Here is a 25,853-nt window from a genome sequence, read left to right on the forward strand (position 1 = left end):
TCTCCAGATTAGAGTCCACTGCTCTCTAACCACCATGCCATGCTGGGAAAGACTTTTTGTCTACCTGAAACCATGAAGGGTCACAGCCAGTCAGAGCAAAACCATACTCTGCTAGATGGGGTAGTCAACCTGTGGTCCTCCAGATGTCCATGGACTACAATTCCCATGAGCCCCTGCCAGCATTTGCTCATGGGAATTGTAGTCCATGGACATCTGGAGGACCACAGGTTGACTACCCCTGGACCAAAGGACCAACTGAATGTAAATCAATTTCATAGGTTCCTCAATACCTGAAACATTGGTGAAAGCAAATAAACGGAGTCATCAGAGCCACCAGGAAACTGAAAAGTTCTACAGACTCAGCAGGTTGCAGCCCTGCATTTGGTCATACCAGACTTTGTCATCCCAGACAAAGCATGCCCTGTTCTCTCATTAAAGCTCACACCCAGAGCCTCCTCTCAGTTGCAAGTTCTTGGAGTGTTAGGAAACAGCTATGCCAACAGTTCATGTTCATGAGGGATTTGGCTGTACCTATTTTGCAGCACCCTGACTCAGCTCTGCAATTTGCAAAGTGTTAATAACTCAGAGAGGGCCTCCGATTACTTGCAGGGGGAGTTGCCTTCTCTGCCCAGTAACCACACCTCACCTGTATCTATCTGGGACTGAGGTGGGATGGAAGAGAACTCCCCGGAGTTTATAGGGTGACTTGGTGAGGCTTCCGGTCCCAGAACCTCTCATTAGAGACAGCATGGGCCGAGAGTTCAAGTGTCTGACCCTGATGGGACCAACCCCAGTTTCAGATCCACACCTAGCCTTGAAACTCAAGGGGCGATCTTGAACCAGTCACCCTCTCTTGTGCTAGCCTACCTCACAGGCTCGTTGGAAGGATAGAATGGAGCAGGCCTGTGCACCTGATTCCCTTTGAGGAAAGGCAAGGGAACAAAAATCGACAGGCTAAACTAAGGGTGGTCCAACTATCGCTCTCCAGATGTCCATGGACTACAACGACCATGAGCCCCTGCCAACTGGCCAATTGGACTGGAGAGGTCCATTAAGCCTTCCCTGGGCTACACATTAATGGAACTCAACAAATGCTTTTTTGCGAGATCCATGTAAGCTTTATTAAAGGTTGTCCTTTCAAGCAGCGAAATAACGATACAGTTCGTGGGCAGGTCTCAGCTACTGCACAACTATTTGGCTATCTTTTTTTTTTTTTAAACCCTAAAATCACAAAGGCCGCATCTCGGTGCTTGTGGAAGAAGAGGGCAGTCCTTTGCAGGTTGTGAAGGCACCAGTTGTTTTTTAAAGGGGAAATACATCTTCTGCTCATGCATCTAGCTCTGCTAGAGCCCTCTGCAAGGGATCCGTGTTCCAGTAATCATCTTCCCAGCCCAGGAACCAGCCAGTGAAGGTGGGTGGCTCGTGTTCTTGCCGGATGACAGTGATGGGAGTCCTTCGGTCACGGTTGGCAGGATCAGTCTCAATGTACCTGGTTGCTGTAAAGATTTAAAATAAAAGCAAGAAAAAAATAAATCAATCTACCTCTCTGATCCTTAGGTCCCACTGCAGTTTACATAGGGGAGTTGGGATGGATTGTTCACAGTTCTGTTTTTATTAATGCAATCTCGAAAATGCCCTATTATGAAAGACTGTGTCCCTGTAATTTAGGGTGTGTTGAAACCATCTTACATGTGGTTTTCTATTGTCCACTCTATGTCCCTATTTGTGGGCAGCTCATCAACGCGCTCCTTTTGGAACAACACAGGCTCCTTTTGGAACAACACAGGTTTGAGAGCAAAATCATATTTTTATTAGCAAATAAAACCTCTTTCGTAATTGCATCAGTTGCCAAATTTCCACAGGTACCCATGAGGTCTCGCACTTGTAGAACGCTTTATGATGTATTTTTCTGTTTTCTCTCTCTCTCTTTTTTTTTTTTGGTATACCAGTAAAGATCCCATACTCAAATACTAATGGACTCTCTTTCCCCTGGAAAGCTTCTGCCAAGTGAGAATTTAAACTCGGAAAGAGGTGTGGTTAAGTCCTCCATCCCTCTGGTGGTGGTGCTCCAATCACATTTGGACTCTTTCCCCTGGAAAGATCCAAGTAAGCCTTATTTTCTGATTCTGAATTCTCACTTGGCAGAAGCCTTCAGTGGCTTGCAGTTCAGTAAATCAACTGGTCAGTAAATAAACTGACGGTGATAATTCCCCCCTTAAGGGAATGGAGGATACTGAAAAGATGGATAATTGAGACCCTTTTCTCCTCCTTCTCTTACATGAGAACTCAAGCATCCAATTTTCATGGCCGGTAAATTCAGGACACACCAGAATTAAGTGCTTCTAAACAGTGGGAGATGCCAACTTACCTGACGCCTGGGCCTCTGTCTTTTCCTCTTCTTGGGCATCTTTTCCAATCCATACAAAAACCTTTAAAAAGAAAAAGAGGATAATACGATAAGGCGGGAGGAAGCTCCAAATGTATAAAGTAGCCACAACACAAAAATTTGGGATTTGTGGCTTTAAAAACATGAAAAACTTACAAATAACTTATTTAATCAGCATAATCAAGCAATAGTTTTTCTTGGGTTGAACTATATCAGGCCTCAGGGGAGGGGACTGAACATGCCAACCTGTCCCCAAGAAAAATATTTTTAAAACCCTGCACACAGGAAAGCAGCATGTTAGGTAAAGTGTGGGCTAAATGATTCTCCCTGATATGCTAGTTTTCTTCATACAAGGAGCATCTCGGGAAGGAGCATCCAAACGTGTTCAAATGTTAAGTTTGTCACTTGATTCAGATGATGGTACACATTGACCTTCAACCTGATAAAGCTAATTTATAAACAAGGAATCATCCAGACCTCAGAGACTCTTGCAGGTCATCTGTTTTGGGGTGAAAAGCCAAGGACAGAATTAGATGTTAGGGGGGGGGGCTGGAGTTCTGCCAAGTGTGGAAGCCTCATGTCTCTCTCCTCCCTTGGCAATGCAGAGTCCCACAAAACAGGAAGGTTTTCTTCACTGTAGAAGATTCAGTCTCTCCAGCATGGCGTGTTAACAGACCTGCTGGTAAGGGAAAGGGCTACATACCTGGTCCCAGGTGTCCAAGAGCATCACATCATCTGTGGCCAAATCATCCTGGGTCAGCTCTCCAGGGACTTCTTCGATCTAAAAGGAATATTTAAAGACAATCCGTAATGGGCCTGAATACTCCCAAGTAAAACAAAAGATGTCCGCATCCTTGGGCAGCCACCACCAAGAAGACACTGCTCCTAATAACCAGCAGGATCGTCAAGAAGGCAACTGGTTGATCAAGGGACAGCTGTCCTTGACAAGACTGATATCTTCTAGGTCCTTGAAAGTGGAGCAACTTCCCATAGTGTCAACCCGCAAGATACTCACAACAAAGCGTCCACTCTTGTTGGAGCAGGCAAAGAGCCGAGGTGGATGAGCATCCATCTTCTTGTCCTTCAGCCGTGGGGAAGTGCGATAGGGGGCTCTCCCACCCAGAGCTTCCCAGAAGCCGCCTGTAAAATACAACTGGGTCATCCCACTGCCTACAAGAGGGTAGTAAGCACTGAGTGCATCCACTTTAGTGGCTTAGCCATTCCTGGAAAAATCCCTGGTGGGCTGTTTGCGTAGAGGGCTGCTGGCAGCCAGGAGGAAGCTGAATGGAGCGAGCCAGTGCTGCTGGTGACAGACCCAGCCAGCAGAGATGATAACAGGTTTGATCCCATCTGCAGGCTCCTCCTGTGGCACAATCGTCAGCTGCAAAATGAGCTTCCCCTCTGCTGCAGGACTGAACAGCTGGCCTTGCTCCTGAACCACTTGAATATTCCCCGCTGCTCTGGCTACAAGCCCCCCTGCCTGGCTTGGAGACCCAGAGATGGGTCTGTTGGATTATTTAGTATGGCTCTTTCAATATATAGTGTACGTCTTGCGGCCCAAAGGTCCCTGATACAGTGTGCAGCAAAATAGGATAAAGTACACACAAAAATCACATGACATTAGTGGTAGACTTGGGAACAGAAAGTAAAAATATTCTACGGAGAAGAGGAAAATGCTCTGGCTAATTTCTCTGATTTGCCAGCAATTTATCTGTCCATAATTCCATTTTTGCCCCCCTCTCAGCATTCACAAGTCTAGGTAGTACTGGACTTTTTATTTTCAGGGATCCATTCTTTTCTTTTCCAGAACTGTTTTCATTTGATTTAAACACTACTGTCTCACCTTTCATAAATTCAAGGCATCTTATAATTCAACACAAGTAAAACCAGATATAATCATAATCTAAAATCTTTAAAAGGTCATTTTTCCTGGTGATCGTTTTCTCCCCTCTGAAGGCAGCCACAAAAGTTTTGGTATAAGGAGGAAGACTAGGGTTGGAGGAGAAGCTTGTTAAATCTTCTTCCTCTCTCCATTTCGCTGACACAATTCACCATTTCCCCAGGTACCTCCATTGGGGAGGGGGAGAAATCAGTATCCATAATTTTTTTCCCAGTGAAGGGGAAGCAATGGTCAGCAAGAAAAAAGAAGAGAAGCAGAAGAGCTGGTTTTTTTGTATCCCACTTTTTATTAACTGAAGGAGTGTCAAAACAGCTTACAATCGCTGTTATAATCCTTTCCTCTCCCCACAACAGTACCCTGTGAAGTAGGTGGAGCTGAAAGAGCTCTGAGAGAACTGTGACTGGCTCATGGTCACCAGCAGGCCTCATTAGTCTCAAAATGGCTTAAAACTGTCTACTTTTCTTTTCCCCACAACCAACACCCTGTGAAGTAGGTGGGACTGAGAGAGCTCTGGGAGAACTGTGACAGGCCCAAGACCACCCAGTTGGTTGCATGTGAAAGAGCAGTGGGGAACCAGAAGAAGAAGAAGAAGAGTTTGTTCTTATATGCCGCTTTTCCCTACCCGAAGGAGGCTCAAAGCGGCTTACATTTGCCTTCCTTTTCCTCTCCCCACAACAGACACCCTGTGGGGTGGGTGAGGCTGAGATAGCCCTGATATCACTGCTCGGTCAGAACAGTTTTATCAGTGCCGTGGCGAGCCCAAGGTCACCCAGCTGGTTGCATGTGGGGGAGTGCAGAATCAAACCCGGCATGCCAGATTAGAAGTCCGCACTCCTAACCACTACACCAAGCTGGCTCTCTGCAGAGTATCAGCCGCCACTCTTAACCACTGCCCCCTGCTCACTCTTAGGCACATGGGGGAAGAATTAAATCACTGCTCTTCCTCAATGCCAGGCTCGTTTCTCACCTTAAATCAGAGGTTTGTGATTAAGAGAAAACATTGTCAGAAAAAAATTATCACCGTTCTAAATGTAACAAGTAGTTTTTCCTTTTAAAAAAATCAATGGAATTCAGACAGTCTAAGATTATAGTCTCTGTAGTTCCTCTAGGGAGAGTTGGCTTATTTCAAAATCTAAATCTGGCAAAGGTTTGTGGGACTGATGGCATACGAACAGTCTGACTTGTTGAAATCTGGATCTGGTCAGTGTCCAGAAGGGAGACTTCTTGGGAACCTGATATAGGCCCCTTTATGTTCCCCAAGAGCCTCTTGTGGCACAGGGTGGTAAGGCAGCCGACATGCTGTCTGAAACTCTGACCATGAGGATGGGAGTTTGATCCCAGCAGCCGGCTCAAGGTTGACTTAGCCTTCCATCCTTCCGAGGTTGGTAAAATTAGTACCCAGCTTGCTGGGGGGTAGAACGGTAATGACTGGGGAAGGCACTGGCAAACCACCCCGTATTGAGTCTGCCATGAAAACGCTAGAGGGCGTCACCCCAAGGGTCAGACATGACTCGGTGCTTGCACAGGGGATACCTTTACCTTTATGTTCCCCAATGGAAGGAAGGGAGATATTAAATGAAGCACTTTGAGTCTAACTGAAATGCTCATCATTTGGAGGTTTGGGCCCTGGTAAAGGCAGGATGCCAACCTCCAGGTAGGACCTGGGGATCCCCCAGAATTACAGCTCATCTCCAGTCTACAGAAGCTCAGTTCCCCTGGAGAAAATGGATACTTCAGAGGTTGGCCCTTTGGAGGTCCCTGCCATCCTCAGAGTCCTTCCCAAATCTCCAGGAGTTTCCCGGCCGGTGGCCGGGGGGAACCTGCCAATCCTAGCTGGAAGCCAACAAACCACCCCCGGGCTGCAGACCACAGAGCATTTTAAAAGGGTTAAAAATGCCACTTTGTACCTGGTTCTCGACCCTCAGCAACCTGGGTTGCACTCACGCCCAGAACCTTCAACAGCTCCTTGGCCCCAGACTTCTCAGCATCGCTGGCTCCTTGGCCCACCCAGAGGTAAGTAGCCGAGGGAGTTTTTAATACAAAGGCATCGTTGGAATTGAGCTCTTGAGCTGCAGGATCCAGCTGTAAAAGAATAAGAACGGCTTGGCTTTAGGGCTCACCATGTCAGCCCTTGTTGAGGTGCCGAGACTCCTCTACAAAGACACTCCAACCCCTCATTTCCTTTTGACTTCCCACAAGGCAGACAAAACCATTAACAAAATCAGCTCTAATAATAAAAGCTTTCCCAGCGAGAACCCCTCAGAGCAAAAGTATTCTGGGAAAAAGCTGGAAGTTCATGGGAACCGTTTGGTAGTCAGTCATCCTTATCGGCAGGAAAAGAGGAATCTCCCAGTAATGTATCTAGACCGGGGTAGTCAAGCTGTGGTCCTCCAGATGTTCATGGACTACAATTCCCACGAGCCCCTGCCAGCGTTTGCTGGCAGGGGCTCGTGGGAATTGTAGTCCATGAACATCTGGAGGACCACAGCTTGACTACCCCTGCTCTAGACCACGAACACTATTTCAGTTGATACACAAATCCCAGGAAACTTCAGTTCATCTAGTAAATTGCGTGGCAGGCATAACTTCCTTCAGAACATAAAATTAACAAGGCTGCCCCTTTGGACCCTTCCAATAAATTATATTCACACCTTACAGGAGCTGACTTGACGCAACTATCCATCGACAGATGAAATGAAATCAAATTTGAGGAACTTCAAATATTTACATCCGAGTTGATGGAATCCCCTGGCAAGAATTCCATTTACCTGGAGCCTTCCCACAGCCAGAAAAAACAGTGCATTGGCCACTTAATGCTCTGTAGAATTACAAGCATTCCACACAAAAATCTCGTGATTCAGTCTCAGTGCCAAATGCGCTCCCCTGTTTGCTACACTGTTTGGGAATGCTGCTAAAGCCATCCCAGGGAGGGAGTTTGCAATAGCTAAAAGCTCAAAAGAGTCACTAAAAGTACACTAAAAGCTCAAAAGAGTCACATTGGCTTCCTCCATGGTTTCCTGCCTTTCAGATCTGACCAGTACTCTTCTCTGACTGCCCTCTCTCCTCCCCACCCCTCCTCTCCACACTGTATTTTTTTAAATTTTGATCATGACCATGTTACAATGCAATTCTGCAGTAGCACAAGCACCACACACACCCCGCCTCCCCCTCCAGCATGACTGAACATTCAACAAGGGAGCACTTTGGAGGGTGGGCCATGTGCTTCCCCATGCTTCCACGTTCTGGCCTACTTCCAAGGTTCCCCTACAGCAGGCTCCCGCCGCTGTTTACAAAAAAAAAATGTATTGCATGTTACAGTTTGGGAGAGTTGTAACACAACAACGATGTTTTTTTTTGGGGGGGGCATCCGGTATATCGGGGGGGAGGGGAATGGGGGAGGCAATTCAGACCACAGAATGCTTGAATGAAGCATCACACTTGAAAGGCAAGCACAAGCAGGTGCCATTTTCTTTCAAGCTGGCTGTGAATTGGCATTGCTGGGGGGAGGAGTGAGATGCACAGCAGATGTGAGCACTTGGGCATCTTTCCCATGGGAGGGGGAGGAAGGGAGGGTGATGAGAACAAGATGCAAGAACAAGCAGGGATGAAAAGTGGGGGCATTTTCTATGTTTTGATCACATTCGCATGCAATTGCGTTTTTGAACATGTTCATATTAAAATAAAAATAATGGGAAGGGAGGCAAGGTGGGAGCCACAAATGTAGAAGGCCAGATGCAAATTTAGGGTTGGTATCCAGAATTCAATGTGGTAAGAACATATCGGCAAACAACAACTGCAGAAACGGTCCTGGTCTGTGTCCTATCTATTTCTCTTCCAGATTTCATATTGCCACGTGAGCTCAGCCATTTGCACCTAAGGGAGGGTGGGATATACATGTGTGGAATAAATGAATGATTTAAAAGCTGTTTACATTTGTGTACCTGTCACTCAGTCACCCTGCATGATAGGTTTTGTAGTCTTAGGCAACAGTTTTTCAAGTATGCTTATTTTGCTCAGATTGTGGCCACATGAACAATATATTCCTTCTAGGAATGTTCATGTGTTCAAAATGCATTTAGGTAAAGGTGGTTCCCGTTTTTGAAATGAGGTTCTGTAACCACAAGATCCCAGATTCCATTCTGAATGGAATTCAGCCGTATTACTAATCTGCAATGCACCACCAAGTGCTTCTAAGAAAAACCCACATCTAACCACAAAGAGTGAAAGTTGGACCATAAGGAAGGCCAAGCGTCAAAGAATTGAGGCTTTTGAACTCTGGTGCTGGAGAAGACTCTTGCGAGTCCCTTGGAAGGCCAGATCCTGAAGATGAAACTCAAATACTTTGGCCACCTCATGAGAAGGAAGGACTCCCTGGAGAAGAGCCTAATGCTGGGAGTGATTGAGGGCAAAAGAAGAAGGGGATGACAGAGAATGAGGTGGCTGGATGGAGTCACTGAAGCAGTCGGTGCAAACTTAAATGGACTCCGGAGAATGGTAGAGGACAGGAAGGCCTGGAGGATCATGGTCCATGGGGTCGCGATGGGTTGGGCACGACTTTGCAACTAACAACAACAACAACCACAAAGAGAATGCCGTGGTACATAAGTCTGCAGTGTTCTCTCTATGAATTCTGTCTTGAGGGATCACTTACCTCAACTGCTCTTGTTGCTCCAGAAGTGCTGGACCGGACTTGGAACAGCCGGGTTGCTGCAGGGCTCGTCTGCCCACCTTCTCTGGAGGTGCCACCCTTGTACACGATCAGAGGCTTCCCACCAAACAAGCTCATGAGATGAGGTGGTTCTTTGCCCTGGACCACTCGTTTCTGTTGAGAAAGAGGCCCACCATCAGACTACAGAGGGGGATGCTCTGTCATGCAAAGAGCAGCCACTGGAATACCTCTTAAGCTAGGCTTTCGTGGAAACAAGACCAGCAATTCCATGGATCGTGCAAAAGTCCTTTGGCTTGCCAACCCATTACAGAAGTTTATACTTGATCTATAACCTACTTTTTGAGGAAGAAGAGTCGTTTTTCATACCCTGCTTTTCACTACCCAAAGGGTAGTCTTCCCTTCCCTTCCCTTCCTCTCCACACAGCAGACACCCTGTGAGGCAGGTGGGGCTGAGAAAGCTCTGAGAGAACTGCTCTGTGAGAACAGCTCTAAAAGAGCTGTAACTGGCCCAAGATCACACAGGTGGCTGCATGAAGAGAAGGAGTGGGGTACCAAACCTGGTTCTCTGGATTGGGGGCTGCTGTGCTTAACCACCGCACCAGCTGGCTCTCCCATTTAACAAATGAGCCAGTTCAGTAGAATTCCCCAGTGATTGGTTCCTGATTCTCATGGTCTCTGTAAGAATATTTACCCTTCGGAATTCCATTATGAAGTTCAGTTTCTTGACTTAGCATGGCAGATTTCACTCTTTTTTGTTAGTAGCCCCCTTTCTCCCAAAGAGGCTTTTGCATATGTATGCTTTCATGTCACTGTAGTCTCAGGCCTGCCCAAGCCACAGTTCTCAGTCTGCTGTAGTGCTGTTAGTTCTCTTCAGACTTTATTCCTTTCCTAGCTATGCTACACCATAACCTGAAATAACATGGATTGTTCTGCTGGGCTTAATTACCTGTACAGGAGTGCCACCCAGTTCTTCATCCAGTTGGACACTAAGAAAGGCCGAAGTCGCAATCTCTTCTTGGGAAGAATCAGCGCCTTGCCTGGAAAAGACAAAGGAAGAAGAAGAGTTGGCTTTTATACTCCACTTTTCACTACCCAAAGGAGTCGCAAAGTGATTTACAATCTCCTTCTCTTCCTTTCCCCATAACAGCCACGCTGTGAAGTAGGTGGGGTTGAGAAAGCTCTGACAGAACTGCTCTGTGAGAATAGCTCTAATAGGACTGGGACTGGCTGAAGGTCACCCAGTTGACTGCATGTGGAGGAGCAGGGAATCAAACCCAGCTCGCCAGATTAGAAGCCACCCCTCTTAACTGCTGCATCAAATAGAGATGTATCCTTCAAGCCTCTCTGAACGAGTCCATTTTAAAAATAAAAATAATTCATTTATCTAATGTTAAAATAACAATCATCATCTTTTTTTGTAACCTAAAGTAACACAACGATAAGTTATGGCTTTTTTTAAAGCTCTCTAATACAAATTTAGGAGAGGGTTCACTGGCTTCTGTGCAACTGATTCTCAAATGCATCAAAATAGTGCTCATAGTTTGGTTGGTCTGTTAAATAGAGGAATATCTCATATTTTGATATTATTATCATTATTATCATTATTATCATTATCATTATCATTATTTAATTAATTTATATACCGCCCTCCCAGGCAATCACTATCTGGCAATCACTATCTGGCAGACTGGCAGATTGACTGCAGATTGTCTTGGCAGAGGCAGTATTAAATAGAAACGGTAACACTTTTTCTAGAAAATCTATCTGGGTTTTATTATCTACAAACAGTCCGGAACAAATTTTAGAAGAAGAGTTGGTTTGTATACCTCCCCTTTTCCCCTGCCCGAAAGAGTCCCAAGAAAAGTGGATTAAAAAGATGTAAAAACCTTTCATTCCCTCAGGTATTCATAACTAGAAGGAATCATTCCCTTGAACTGATGAGAGGAAGGATCCGTAAACACATACATACACAGATTCTTGGCTGAGTGAGGATTTGATCTTGGATCTCTCTAGTCTACGAACTACACCACATTGGTTCTCAAGTTGTGGCCATTTTAGTGTGCCTCGAACCTGATTTAGCAATCTGTCAGGTTTTAATCATTTGCTATGTGTCTGTTGGGCTATGCTGACCCTGTGGTGCTTTAGTGAGGTGATATTTTTAATGTTCAATGCCAGATATTCCTCTTGTAATGTCCAGTTGTTTACTGATTTTCATTGTTGCCATCAGCCACACTAAGAGTCCCCCCCCCCCCACATGGCTAGGAAGACAGAGCAGAAAGGTTTTCCCTTGCTGAGCTTTGAAGAGAATCTACTTACCAAGTATAGATGATTTTCCCCTGCTTGTTTCCATGCCTGTAATCGTACAAGATGATATAGCTGTCTCCACCGTAGAACTGGCCGTAATGGGAAGGATCCACGGGCACTTTGGTAGAACCTTCTATTCTCCAGATCTGCGTGTGAAAGAGGAGGAATCATTTTCAGGCAGGAGAAGAACCACCCTTTTCCCCCTTACAAAAATAAGCTGCTCATTTCCTGAATTATCTGGACAACAAGTAGAACCTAAAGGGAAAACTACACAGGATGCTCCCCCATTTCCTCAACCTCAAAACAGCCTTCCACAATTGCCTGATAGGGAAACTGTGCAATTTGAAATGAACTAGCTCTACCTTGCAGACGTTGCAAGCCAAGTGCCTGCTTTGCTAAAATTCAATCTTTGTGAAGTGTGTTCTCTCCCACAGTGTGATCCTAAGAACACACAGAATCATAGAATCATAGAGTTGGAAGGGGTCTCATTGGTCATCTAGTCCAACCCCCTGCACTATGCAGGACACTCATATCCCTATTGCTCATCCACTGTAACCTGCCACCCCCCAGGTTATACACATTCCTGTGTATAAGCACTACTGAACAGACCTGAGTAGGATTCTGAGTCGCCCTGCCTAGGATAGTGCTGGCTCAGGGTTTGAACCTCCACTGGAAGCCTGCTGGGTGACCTTGAACCAGCCACCCTCTCTCAATCTAACCTACCCTTTAGGGTTGTGATTGAGAGGGATATAATGGAGGAGGGGGATAACCATGTTGCAAGCCACTTTGGATTCCGTCTGAGAAGAAAGCAGGGTATAAATGTCTACATAAAAAGCAGGTAGAGATGGGCAAACAACTTCAGCTTTTGGGCAAATGCCATTCCCCTTGCTGAGATGCATGGGCAATTATTACATTGTCTTTCCATGAATCAGAATCATAGAGTTGGAAGGGCCCTTGAAGGTCATCTAGGCCAACCCCCTGCAGAATGTAGAGAATTCACAACTACCTGCTCACCCACAGTGAATCCAATTCCATGCCCAGATTATGCCCCCCCCCAAAAAATCCTGAATCCATAGCCAGTCTCGCCTGGAGGAAATTTGCCTCCCGACCTCAAAGTGGTAATCGACATTTCCTTGGACATGCAAGAAAGGGCCACAAGAGCCAAGTAAGGACAAAGTCCCTTCTACCCAGGGAGGTCCTCCATACGCTGGAACAAACTGACACCCTGATTCCTGTTTCCAGTCATTGTAAATTGCCAACCAGGAGTGTCACTCTAAAGCAGAATTCATCCTTGCTATGTCTGTTGACTCCAGGGCACTTAGAAAGGGGTAGGTCTGCTTAGGATTGCACGGAAGGATCTCAAAACAGCACTAGCAAAACCCGCAACGTTTCATTGGAGGACCGGCTAGGAATTGTTGCAAGAGAAAGGCTACACAACTTTGGAACTTTGTCTGCTTGCCCTTCCCCACACCCACGCAGTCCCTTGCACTTCCGAATTAATTGTATTGCACAAGCAACAGCTGTGATGTTGTTGTCTGGAAACACAGTTTCCTCCATCCCTGCCCTTTTAGCATTTGTTTCCTCTTTGCAGGATGCAAGGGCTGTAATGTAACGTACTGCAGCCCAAATGAAAGCCTGCCAGTTTCAAGCAACAAAGGCTGATATGGCTGGGTCTTAAAACTGAGACCTGGAATATTTGCTTCTTTCTTCCTTCATTTTAAAAATGTTTTAACTTCTGTCTGATGAGGCGTTCAACAGAGCTTGAAAGATTGTGCAGCTGTTTGTAGCATTTGCCCTAATAAAATCAGTATGGCATGATTTTGTTTTGTTTTTTTCTGGATTTTGCCTGGCCCAATGCAGCTGTTCGCAACTCTTCCCTTATGAAATAGCCCTGCAGGGCCACCTCCTGGAGGGAAATGGTAAAACCAGTAACCCTAGAAGAAGAAGAAGAAGAAGAAGAAGAAGAAGAAGAAGAAGAAGAAGAAGAAGAGTTGGTTCTTATATGCCGCTTTTTTCTACCCGAAGGAGTCTCAAAGCGGCTTACAGTCACCTTCCCTTTTCTCTCCCCACAACAGACACCCTGTAGGGTGGGTTCAGAGGCAGAATACCTCTGATTGTCAGATTCTGGGCAGCAGGCAACAGCCAAAGGCCCTCCCTCCCCACTGCACAAGTCAGTAAAGCCCAGCTGTATCCATTCCACAAGTATTGCGTAACTTTGTTCTCTACGCCTTCCCACTGAGCAGATCAGTCAGTGAAGCCATGTTTGCCTATGGCTTTGTTCCAGACATTGTGAGAAACAGGACATTGGACCAGATGGACCATTAGCTATTCTTGCATTCAAATCTTTATATATAATAATTTTGCTTTAAAACACACACTAATCATGACTTGGATGCATTTAGGGCACGGGTGGCCAAACTATGGCTCTCTATGTCCATGTATGCTGGCAGGGGCTCATGGTAACTGTAGTCCATGGACATTTGGGAGCCACAGTTTGGCCACCCATTTTACAGAAATGAAATTATTCAGAGTGATGCTGTTTTTTTAAATAATTGCATTGCCCTTTTTGGAATGTAGAATAGTGCGTTATAACCAGATCTTGTCAGATCTTGGAGACTAAACCGGATCAGTACTTGGATGGCAAATCACCAAGGAAAATTCTGCAGAGGAAGGCAGTGCCAAACCACCAGTTACTCACTTGTCATAAAAGCACCTTGCTGGGGTCACCAAAGGTTGGGTGCGACCTGACAGCACATATATAGACATTCCCTTTCTTCCATTATGAAACTCATAGTGTTGTTCACACGAATTCCAGGAATTCTCCCCTCCAAGCACCAGACCAAGATCTACTTCGGCACGTTTGCAGCAGTCTATGCTTTCAGGCCAGAAGATGCTCAAGGACATTGGTCTGCAGATTCCCTGGTGGTCCTTATAAATTATCAATGGTCTTCAAGACCAAAATGATATTGATCTTTTCTATAGTAATCAATCTCAAACACTGTGTGGAAGTGGGGCTTCTTCTACCCCCGTTACCTGCTTGTTTCCAGAGCCATCATCTTCCATGCCATGCTGGGCAGCCATTGTTGGGGAGGTGTGCAGCGTGGACACATCGAAAGGCACCTTCTCAATCTTGGCCACATGACCGGAGACGTACGCCACGCCCAGCCCCTCCGTCTGGTCCCTGTCCCACCAATTCTTGAAGAATTGCTTGAAAAGGGGAGTCTCACCGCTTTCTGGAAGGACTTGGATCTGAAGGGAAGAAAAGAAGTTTGAGCAGGGACAATCTCACCCTGAGCTATGTTTCTTGGGATCCTGAGCAGGTTTCTGATGACGTGGTGTATACATGTTTTAAATAAAAGAAGAAAAGGAGTAGGGGGAGGAGAAATTAGTGCCTTCTCTTCAATTAGCTCTACTTAATTTATTTGAGGATGGAAATGCTCATTGTAAAAAAAAAAAACTCTGGTAAATTTCCTTATAGACCGTTTATGCACTGGAGGTTTCATGCCGGGCTGCAGGCTGGAGTTTTAGTCGTGGCAGGTTGCCCCACCTCTTCCTGCACCCACATGGGGGAGCATTTGGCCTGATACACCTCATCCATTCCTGATTTGTGCCCCTGCACGGAAGCTGGGGCAGTGAAGTTCCCAGTGCATAAACGGTCACCACACAGGATGGTTTCCACAAATTTGAAAAATGCGGAACACGTTTCAGTGGACAATTGGTAAAGTAAGTTAAAGGAGTTTATGATTCTTGGAAAACTGACTCACAACATTAAAGTAATAAAAAGGAGGGAAAGAAATAAGATTACAATATAGTTTGGTTTGATTTGGTGAATTATGTGAAGTGTTTCTCAGACTGTAATCTGTATAGATTGTTAATGCACAGGTGGCCAGACTGTGGCTCTCCAGATGGAGACAACAGTACAAACAATGTAAAATAATGAGTAAACAAAACATTAAAACTGGATTGCTACTGTAAGTTTTAAAAATGACATTTTCATAACCATTAAAATTCATTTAGTCTAAACGGCCCTTCAGAAATTCGTGCGCTAGCCACAGATAGAATAATATTTTACTGGTTTACGCTGCGGACACTAACTTAGATCGGATATTCTTAGGAGCTATGGCAAAAAAGAGCAACCTTGAGGGAGACATCTGGTTCCTCATCTACAAGGAGAAATAAAACTTTCTCCGTCATGGTCCATGGACCTAAGCTAGTGTGTCTACATTTTTTTTGCCTGAGAGCTGAATAAACTGGACAGGGCAGCAAGCAGTGGCATAAATCTCCTGGTTCTGGGACTCTGCAAATGCATAAATGCCGATCGACTGTTTTTTGTGTACAGCGTCCTGCAAGCATGGCAGTTTGCATTGTCTGGAAACAAATAGATGTGAGAGCTGAGCGAAGTTTGTAGAAGGTAGCTTTGGACAGACAGTGTGCCCTAGAATGATCCTTTTAAATTAACTTAAACCAGGGAGAGAATTTAGTACTTTAAATAACTTGCCTAAGTGGCATCATGCGCACAGACCTAGGCTTAGCAAATAAAATCGGCCAGGGGGGGCACCACAAATTGTATCTGGTAATTTTATACAGATGGAGAATTTTATTATAATCGGTGGGCCATGTAGAATGTGTTTTGAAATAAAACGAAACATAGGCTCAATTTGTGCCAGTATTTAATTGGGGCCATATGCACACGTGCCTGAATGGATGAAAGGCCCTTTTCACTTCTCAGCAGGTAATGAATCATCCTCATTTCACAAGCAAAAAATGAAGAAAGAGAGAGGAGCAGTGCCTCAAAGACACCCTCAACTCACACTGCTGAACTGGACGGCCAGCTAACATAATAAAGCTAGGTTGGGTTTGGAGTCCAGTTTCAAAGTTCCATATAGCATTTTAATTTGAGATCTGTTATTGAACCTTGTTAAATTATTATCCCACCCTTCCTCCAAGGAGCTCAGAGGACTCACAACAATCTTCTTCCTTTAAGGAGGATTTTGGAGATTGTGTATCATCCCTGTTTCTTATCAGCCATGTTTGTTTAAGCTCAGCTTCCACCCAGAACAGAACTGTAAGTGAAGTACAACCTACTTTCCTTCGACCCTCACCTGTGTGTGACGAGGATAGCCCATCTTGGTGATGAATTCAGAGGCAGTTTTCAGGGCCGCCTTTCTTTCCTCAGCGTTGGCATTTTTGCCTAGGGTCAGAAGAAGTGTGTGAGAACATGAATATCTTTTAGGCAGTCACTGAATTAAAAAAAAATAGTTGATCAATCATTTAAGGGTTGGCCAACTAACAGATTAAATCAATGCATGTTCCAGGGCTACTGCTGAAAATAAAATGCTGGTCTAGCCACTATACCAGCATTTTGTTTTCAGCAGTAGCCCTGGAACATGCGTTGATTTAGTTGGCCAACCCTTAGTTGGCCAACCCTTAAACGATTGTTAGTTGGCCAACCCTTAAACAATTGATCAACTATTTTTTTTTTATACTAATCAACAAATTTTATACTATAGCCAGACTTCTGCTCGGCTTCAGCTTGGCAATTTTAATTTTCAATCACACAACGTAAGCCTATTAAAATGCCAAAAATTCACATCAGTGCCCAGTAAAGCACATATGCGTACACTGTCTCCAGAGGAAACCAGAACTTGGCATTGGCCATCATATACTCTGGTTCAACCATACCCCCTCCCTTTACCTTTCCAGACAAAGATCTTTCCGTCAGTGCCATGGTCAAGAATAAAGCAGTCGTCTGAGTTCAAGGCCGCTTGGGAGAATGGATTCTCATCCGCCACCAGAGAAACGGCCATAGTCCCGGCACCATTTGACACCTGTGACCAAACAGCGGGGCAGATGCTGTTCACCATTTGAAAAAGATAATCACAGCCTTCCTCTACCCTGGCAAATTACTCCCCCCTCCCCGGGTCTTTACATTTCATGAGTGCCTGAGATCTATTCTCAAATTAAGCCTGAACTTGCTTCCCTTCTGGAAAGACCACCTGAGACCAGGCAGCCCCCTCACCCACTTGTTATTGAGAGCAGGACATAGTGAACTCAACGTGGATCTTCCTAGCAATGTGAGGGCATGTGATGGGTTGGGGGAAGGTGAAACAATTCAGTCAACCAATCTGAATTGAAATCAAGCAGTCCTGCAGGCCCATTAAACCAAATTCACCTGGATGGAGCATGTGCTATAGGCCCAGCACTTCCAGGGGCCCCACAAAATGCCTCCCTCCCATAGATGAGGATCGTAGCTTCTCTTCTCCCCCCTTTTCTCTCTTTAGGAACACTTGGAGTGACACCCCTTTCCACTGTGGGGGGGGGGGCCCTCTGCCCCAAGTCAGGCTGCTCCTGCCACAATTGTACTCTGCTAGGGGCCTGCAAATCCTTAAACTGGCTCTGGGGTTATGGGCACTGCAAATTCTGAAACCTCCTCTGGTTGTCCCCCAAACTTAGGCTGCAGTGGGTTGGTCTATTCATTCTTTGGGTTATTGGGCCACAGCACATCATCATTATTAATTTATATTCCACTTTCACTTTATATCCTGCTTTTCTCCAAGATTGAAATATGAGGCTTTTCACATCACTCCCTCCTCCTCCACTTAATCCAGAAAGAGGTTTCAGGATCCTAAAGCAGTTTGCACGGCTGTTCTCCCCTCTTCCGTTTTGTCAAGCCGGTAACATCAGTTTGGCTAAGAATGAAGGAATGGCTCAAGGTCACCCAGTGAACTTCAATGGCAAAGTGAGGTCTCTCAGAACATATTCTTCCCACTTAGTCTTAGTCTCCACACACCCCACCTTCCCTCATGTTGGCCTTCAGCAGCCCTGAGCCTCCATGGAAGGATGGAGGTATGAATGAATGAATGAATGAATGAATGGATGGATGGATGGATGGATGGATGGATGGATGGATGGATGGATGGATGGATGGATGGATGGATGGGTGGGTGGGTGGGTGGGTGGATGGATGGGTGGGTGGGTGGGTGGGTGGGTGGATGACAAAAGATTGTAAGGTAGAGAACTCTTGCATTCCATAAAATGTTGTGCGTAACCAAATGAAAACAACCAAAGTCTGAAAGTACACAAATGGCATTATGTTCATATTATCAGCAAATAGATTCAACAGGCCCCTGTTGTCTTTCTAAAAACTGCCAACGGCAACTCAGAAAAGAGGTAAATGAATGAGGGACACTGTTGGCAGTTTTCCCAGCATGCACTCTGCTCCAGGACTAGGAAGTGAGCCTCTCTAGCTGCCCCTCGTACTCTTCAGAGAGCGGCCCCTCCCTTGGCATCTCTTTGCCATCTCCTTGACTTTTACCTTGTACAGCTTGGCCAACCTCCGATTGGATGCATCTGCCTGTTGGTCATCAGTAGAGCCGTCAGGAAGGCTGGGCCTGGGTCCCAAGACCTGAAAGACCAAGAGCATTTTCGAGGAGTCTGTCAAGTTGGAAAGAAATGGCCAAACTTATCCTCCACATTGCCAATTGCCTACAAATTCGTCCTCCCTGGAAGCACTTCAGTGAACGAACCAACCAAAATCTGTGTCATCCAGTTGCAGTTCCCCCAGGTAATGCGTGTTTTGGCCTCAAGGCTAGTCTCATCCACCCAGTTACATCATTCCTACAAGGAACTCAAAGCAATCTGTCCTCTCATTTTATCCTGACGAGAAACCCTTCAGGTGGCTGAGCGACACAGACAGACAAGGACTTGCCTGAGGCATGCAGCAAGATCTGTGGCTGAGTAGACTTTGAATCAGAACGCCCCTAGCTCCATTAAAATGGCATCCGGTACATTACACCGGCTTACTTGTTGAGCTACAGTGCAAAATTAAGATGACTTTCGAATGCAAATAAAACTTGTAAGGAAATGAATACTGACCTGAAGCATCTCGTCCCTCTCTGCACCTTCATCAGTGACGTAGACCCTGGCGCGGCCGCTTCGCTCGTTGTCCCGGATCCCCTTGGCGACCTGCGTGGCCTTCAGCTTTTCGAACCGGTTGCTCTGAGAGCCACACCACTGATGGATATTCTGTAGGACACAGAGAGAGGTCCAAGAGATGAATGCTCTCCCCACAGGAGATGGGAAGGCAGGTTAACTTACAGTTAAAGAGCTTGCCATTGGCAAGAAATGCATCACATCTAAGAGAGCTAAGAAGAGCTGTTTTTTCTCCCCTGCTTTTTACTACCCAAAGGAACTTCAGAGCGGCTTGTGATCGCCTTCCCTTCCTGTTCCCACAACAGACACCTTGTGAGGTAGGTGGGGCTGAGAGAGCTCTGAGAGAACTGTGCCTGGCCCAAGGTCACCCAGCTGGCTGCATGTGGGGAAGGAGTGGGAAACCAACCTGCTTCTCCAGATTAGAAGTGTGCCACTCTTGGCAACTACATCAAACTGGCTCTCTGAAGAAGGCTCAAAGGAATGGGGGGACGGCGTATAATGATTTGGATTGGGGGGAGGAAAAGAAAAAGCTTCACACTTTATTTATCTGCACAATTTATTTATTCAAAGCATTTATATGTTGTCTTTTCATAATTCAAAGCTGCTTCCCCTGACCAAAACTCTCAACTATAAAATCACTATGCACTGTGTACACCAGGTGTAGTCAAACTGCAGCCCTCCAGATGTCCATGGACTACAATTCCCAGGAGCCCCTGCCAGCATTCGCTGGCAGGGGCTCCTGGGAATTGTAGTCCATGGACATCTGGAGGGCCGCAGTTTGACTACCCCTGGAATATAAAAACAAAAATTGTCCATATGAGTTGCATCCTTTCATAGCCATCATATGCCTCAAGCTTAGAATGCTGCTAAGATACTTGCTTCCGGCCAGAACCTTTTAGTGGGTTGAACTAGAAAAGAATTCTTGCTTTACAGAAGGAAGTTCCATGGAGTGGCCAAACTTTCCTTCCTCTTTGCTGCAAAAGAGGGGAAGGAGTGAAGCCATAACTGGAGGAAAAATAAAGGGGATGTCAGGAAGTGGGGAGACACAAGCCATGGTTGGAGGGGAAAGGGGACCGCAGTCTGGGGGTGAAAAGAGCTTGAGATGGGGAGGGAAATGCATTGGAGGGACCCACAGACACTCTGTGCCACAAAGTTCCCTAAAAACCTTCAGCCGGCCCTGTATTCAAGGTGCAAGAAGGTGCAAGAGACTTACACTGCCCAGATCCAAGATGAAGCAATCTCCGGTGTTGAAGCTGTCCCAGCTGACCGGGACCTCCGTCGCTCGTACCGCTCGCCGACCTTTGATCTGGAGAAGCCTCTGGACGGTCACTTCATTGGGAACGACATGCCGGAAGCCAGAAGCCACGCCACCAGCCTGGAAAGCCAAACAGGAAATATATTGGTTGTCTAACAAGACAAGGAAAAGGCCTTTGATAGCCGAGTAACTGCAGGGTTTGCAGATTCTCCCTTGGATGGCTGCTGCTTCTGTGGGATCAATGGTCACTGGGGCTATTAGGTCTCTCCTGGGGTCTCCTCATTATCCTTATTATCTGGAGGCACAATTTTAAGCATTCACCTTGGATGCACACTTTCCTCGTACCATCTGTGAATTTTGTCCAGCAAATTTGTGGGGCCCTGCTTTGATTCTTTTAATTAACATGTGAACTCAGGTTTGAATCCTGTCTCTTCTTTCTGCCCACGCTCCTCTTTGTCCTTGGAGCAGGGAGTCTTCCTCATAGGTCGAGAGACCACTACCTCAAGACTATCCTTCGCCAAGAAGCCAAATAGGGCCTAGCACAAGAGGAAGAGGTCCTGCAAACAACTTTCTCCATAACAAAGTAGAAAGGAGGTCCCTGTGTCCAAGCAGTTCCACACCCCAGTGAAAAATGCTAAACCAATAGGGCTACAGAACAAATGTTGAGTCCAGCCGCACCTTTAAGACCAACAGAGATTTATTCAAGGTAGGAGTTTTCATGTGCCCACATGCCTCCTCAGATACAATGTCAGATACCATGATTGGGCTACATCTTCCAAGGAACTTCCTTGTGGGATCTCCTCCGGAATCCACCTGATTAAACCTCACTGAAGATTGCATTTTCAGCTCCCTTTTCCATCCCTTGGAATGGGAGACTGAGAAAGCAGATGGGTGCTACTGTTTGCCTTAACAGATGTTGAACTGAATTTAAAATTCTGTATTACTGATTTTATTATGTATTGGACTGCATTTTCATCTTGTCAGATGCCCTGAGCGTACAGAAGTGTGGCATATTGCACAAATAAATAAAAAACAAATGAGCCCAAAGCTTTGCAAAATGAAACGGGGACCAGAAGAAAGGATCGAAAACAAGTGCAACAGCAGACTGCTGAACGTGTGGCTACCTGCACAATGGGACTGAAATTCACATTTTACAAGCCCGGAAGTAAAGGGGATAATGAGGAAGCGAAGAACAATTCATTGATACTGTGAAATGTCTGCCCTGCAAAACCACTGGATTTTATTTTAAGCTTTCAATGACTTTAATTATATTACAGAGACCGCACAGTTACAGAAAGACTACAAAAGTGCCTCTGATGGTTCACACTGAAGAATCCTTTCCCCATTTTATAGTCTTCTTGCATAAATACCAATATATAGTCAGTCCTTCCTCATTCATCATCATAACCTATAGTCATCTCACTACCAGTGTGCTTTCTACTATATAACTAACCCATAATTTCCGTTCACTTTTAAAGTCCTTAATTGATTTATCATTTAGGTATTTGTCAGTTTTGCCATTTCTAATACTTTGATTTGCCGTTCGAAAATGGTAGGCTTCTCCCGAGAGTTCCATTTTTTGGCCCAAGTACGACTGGGGGCTGAAGTCAAATACTTAAATATTTCTCCAAAGAACAATTCAGTGATATTGACCCCCAAATAAAGCTCCGTGGGGAGACAACCCAGATAAGATAACGAGGAAGGAAAGGAGACAATGAGGAAGTGAAGAACAATTCAGTGATGTTGTGAAATGTCTGCCTTGCAAAACCATCCACATGAAGTGGCTTGTAGGCAACTGGCAAATCACAACATGCACACACCCCATAGCAGCCTTGGCCTAGTCTGCACACAATAGATAATGCACTTTCAATGCACTTTAGAAGTAGATTTTCCTGTTCTGCACAGGAAAATCCAGCTGCCAAAGCACACTAAAAGTGCATTATCCTATGTGTGCAGACTAGGCCCTTGAGAGTTGAAGAGGACGTTTAATGATATACTTATCACTACCAGTCCAGAAAGTCTGGCAATGTATGGCTCAGGGACTGGACTAAATGACACATGCACACATAAAACTGTCTTCTACATAGTCCCGGGGTGGCCAGACTGTGGCTCTCCAAATGTCCATGGACTACAATTCCCATCAGCCCCTGCCAGCTGGCCTTGTGCCAGTTGATGGGAATTGTAGTCCATGGGCATCTGGAGAGCCACAGTTTGGCCACCCCTGACATAGTCCAACAAGATAGGTCTTGTCTATGTTGAGTAGGAGCAGCTCTCCATGGGTTTCAGACAGAGCTCTTTCACATGACCTGCTTCCTGATCTTTTTGGCTCAAAAAGCCAGGAATTGAACTTTCAGCGTGCAAGGCAGATGCTCTACCACTGAGCCATGGCCCCTTTCCCTACATCAGATTCTTCCCAGTTTCCAATTTCTCAATGCCACATCCCAAAGATGGCTTTGGCAAAAAAAAAGAAAGAAAGAAAAAAGCCAGGCAGAAAAGCAAAAGAAATGCACAGAGAAACCAGGACTGATCAGCACGTTCACCATCTGGATTCTGATTTCCAAACTGTTTGTGTAGGATCTGGACCAAGTGCTTCCTTCTCTGCCAGAAACACAAATCCCCAAAGGGATTTTTTGCTTTCTGGACAACTGGCAAATCGCCCCGGTATTCTCCCCCTGGAAACTGCTTTTCTCTACCCCCACCTCTTTGGCTGGTTGACACTATTTGGAAGGGAATTTATGACCCACCAGATCCCCTTCCCCAAGCGGTACTCACTTTGTACCGGATGGCTGGTTTAAAGTACCCCAGAAAAGTGGAAGACTCATGTCCTTGCACCTCCCGGTGCTGCACTGCCTTGCCACCAAGGTGGTCATCCAACTGGACGGTGAAGATGGCTGCAGCTCCACTCTCATCCTGGCTGCACTGATCCCCTAGGAATCGAAAAAGAAGGGAACACCAGAGGTCAGCGAGGAAGATGGTTAGGCAGACGCAGACTCAGCGAGACCCACTACGTTTGTACAGCCAGAATTGCTCAGTACGTGGCTCTTCACGGGGTTAATTCAGCCATTTATTTTGGTTGCACTTTGTAAGCGGTTAGATGCACTCACCTTAAAAAAAAAAACAACCCTGTTCTTTCGGGTTGGCTGCTTTGGAAGGCCAACTCTGTGGCATCATACCTTGCCAAGGTCCCTCGCTTCCCCAAAATCTGCCCAGCCCAGGCTCCACCCCCCAAATCTCTGGGTATTTCCTAACCCAGAGCTAGGGGTACCTGCCTCCAGGTGGGACATGGGGCTCCCTCTGAACAGCTCACCTTCAGACTACAGAGAGCACTTCCCCAGGATAAAAGGTCTACTTTGGAGGATGGACTCTGTGGCATTTAAGGATGCCAGCCTCCATGTAAGACCTGGGAATCCCCTGGAATGACAGCCTTTTTCCAGACTACAGAGATCCGTTCCCCTGGAAAAAATGAGTGCTCTGAAGGGTGAACTCTATAGCATCGTGTGTGTGTGTGTGTGTGTGTGTGTGTGTGTGTGTGTGTCCCCACCGTCTTGAGGTCCCTGTCCTTCCCAGACTCCATCCCCAAATCCTCAGGGGCTTCCCAGATTGGATCTGGCAACCCTGCCCCGCCTCCCCCCCCCCTTGGGAACCCTGAACTGGGTGGAAAGGCAGGACAGAAATGTTCTAAATAGATCACAGAAAACTGATCTGCGATTTTACTTTTATAAATAATGATGAAAGCGGGGGGCGAAGACATTGGAGAATTCCTTCCTGGCCAGGAAGTGGGCCATAAAAAGGATTACGGACTCTTGCCACCCGCTCTCAATGCTTTTAATTGTTGGGAAGAGACCGTACAGCCCTCCAGAAAGAGTTTTCCTTACCCAGCCAGAAATGAAGATCGTACTGCAGATTCCCACTGCGCTGCCGGATGGTGTTTAGGACCACGTAGGCATCTCCGGTAAAGAATTCCCCGTACAAGTTTCGGGGCACCGGCACCAGGTCGAACCTCTCGATCCGCCAGATCTGGAGGCCAGGCTCCCTTCCAGCATTCAGGAATTCCGCGTGCTCCACCATGCTCACAGGCTGAGAGGCGACAGGGAGAGAAAAACAACAACTCCGTTGAGTTTGCTCCGTTACAAGGAAGGCTTTGTGCTCGGCTGCTCTTTTATGCTGCCTCCGGTGCCAGGTTGCTGGGTTTTTCCAGAGAACGGTTTTCATCCGCAAGGGGTGACAAGAGCAGATTTTTCCCAGATGTCCCAGACAGAAGAAGCTGCTTGCTGGATCAGATGATATAGTTCAGCATCCAGCTTTCCATAACGGTCAAGCAGAAGGCCTACAAGTAGGGACAGGGGATAAAGTAGCCAGATCCAGGTTGGAAAACTCCAGGAAGTTTGGGGACAGAGTCTGGGGAGGACAGGGATTTCAGGGAGGGTACAATGTCATCGAGCCCACCCTCCACATTATCCATTTTCTCCACAGGAACTAACCTCTATAGTCTAGAGATGAGCTGTAATTCTGGAGGATCCCCAAATCCCACCTGGAGGTTGGCATCCCTACCTACATACTTCTGGCCCTTGGTATTTAGAAGTATGCTCCCTTTGAGCAATGGAGATCCCATTTAGCCATGCTAGTTCATAGACACTGATGATTCAGTCCTCCCTGAATTTGTTTAATCTTGTTTTGGTAAGTTTGAGGCTACCGCTACATTCTGTGCAGGTGGCAAAGAAGCATTTACTTTTTAAAACTCTTCTTTTTCTAAACTAAAGAAGAAGCATGGCTGGTTGGGTTTTTTTTTTTGGGGGGGGGGTTGCACCCAACTTTTTACTACCCAAAGGAGTTTCAAAGCATAAGCTTTTGTGTTCATGCACACTCTGATACAGTGAAATAGAACATCCTCAGCCATTATGTATAGGTAGGGAGAAGGCAATTTGTGATAAAGGTTGAGATTGGGTTAAGGCAGGAATCAAGACCTGTGAATTGCTGTAAATAAGTGTAAAAATACAAGAGCTAACAAACAAGCAAGAGAAGAAGCTTGACTCCAGAGTCAGCCTTCACACCTGAAAATAGCCTCAAATGCCTGGCAGCATTCATTATCAATCAATCAATCAATCAATCTTGATTTATTACCAGCCACACCAGATGACAGCTCATGGTGGAGTACAGTAGTCCACAGTAAAACCCTGATAAAACCCTCTTAAAACCACACAGAGCCTACACTGTATATATATAACAAGAAGATATAAGAAGAGCTGTTTTTAATACCCTGCTTTTTACTACCCGAAGGAGTCCCAAAGCAGCTTACAAATGCCTTTCCCTTCATTCTCCCCACAAAAGACACCCTTGGAGATAGGGTGACACTCCTTGGCTGAAGGAGATCTGAGAGAACTGCTCTACGGAGGACTTAAACCCAGTT

General features: G+C 45.9%; 1 protein-coding gene across 4 annotated transcripts in view; it reads right to left on the bottom strand.

Moving 5' to 3' along the window:
* Positions 1-1,095: 1,095 nt before the first annotated feature.
* GSN (gelsolin) overlaps positions 1,096-25,853 on the bottom strand; it is an 86,629-nt gene continuing 61,871 nt past the window's right edge. For all 4 annotated transcript variants that reach the window (XM_077305512.1, XM_077305510.1, XM_077305511.1 and 1 more), the window contains exons 2-17: positions 24,322-24,523; positions 23,219-23,373; positions 20,405-20,566; positions 19,135-19,284; positions 18,575-18,664; positions 16,955-17,087; positions 16,362-16,450; positions 14,293-14,508; positions 11,272-11,405; positions 9,902-9,992; positions 8,938-9,108; positions 6,194-6,368; positions 3,402-3,526; positions 3,090-3,167; positions 2,369-2,429; positions 1,096-1,496 (exon numbers count right to left, since the gene is read on the bottom strand). In XM_077305512.1, coding sequence (XP_077161627.1) covers positions 1,327-1,496; positions 2,369-2,429; positions 3,090-3,167; positions 3,402-3,526; positions 6,194-6,368; positions 8,938-9,108; positions 9,902-9,992; positions 11,272-11,405; positions 14,293-14,508; positions 16,362-16,450; positions 16,955-17,087; positions 18,575-18,664; positions 19,135-19,284; positions 20,405-20,566; positions 23,219-23,373; positions 24,322-24,514 — 2,193 coding nt within the window. In that variant the 5' untranslated portion in view covers positions 24,515-24,523 and the 3' untranslated portion in view covers positions 1,096-1,326. The remainder of the gene's footprint in view (positions 1,497-2,368; positions 2,430-3,089; positions 3,168-3,401; positions 3,527-6,193; positions 6,369-8,937; positions 9,109-9,901; positions 9,993-11,271; positions 11,406-14,292; positions 14,509-16,361; positions 16,451-16,954; positions 17,088-18,574; positions 18,665-19,134; positions 19,285-20,404; positions 20,567-23,218; positions 23,374-24,321; positions 24,524-25,853) is intronic.

Source organism: Paroedura picta, chromosome 12, assembly GCF_049243985.1.
Source record: "Paroedura picta isolate Pp20150507F chromosome 12, Ppicta_v3.0, whole genome shotgun sequence".
NCBI classification, from domain to species: Eukaryota; Metazoa; Chordata; class Lepidosauria; order Squamata; family Gekkonidae; genus Paroedura; species Paroedura picta.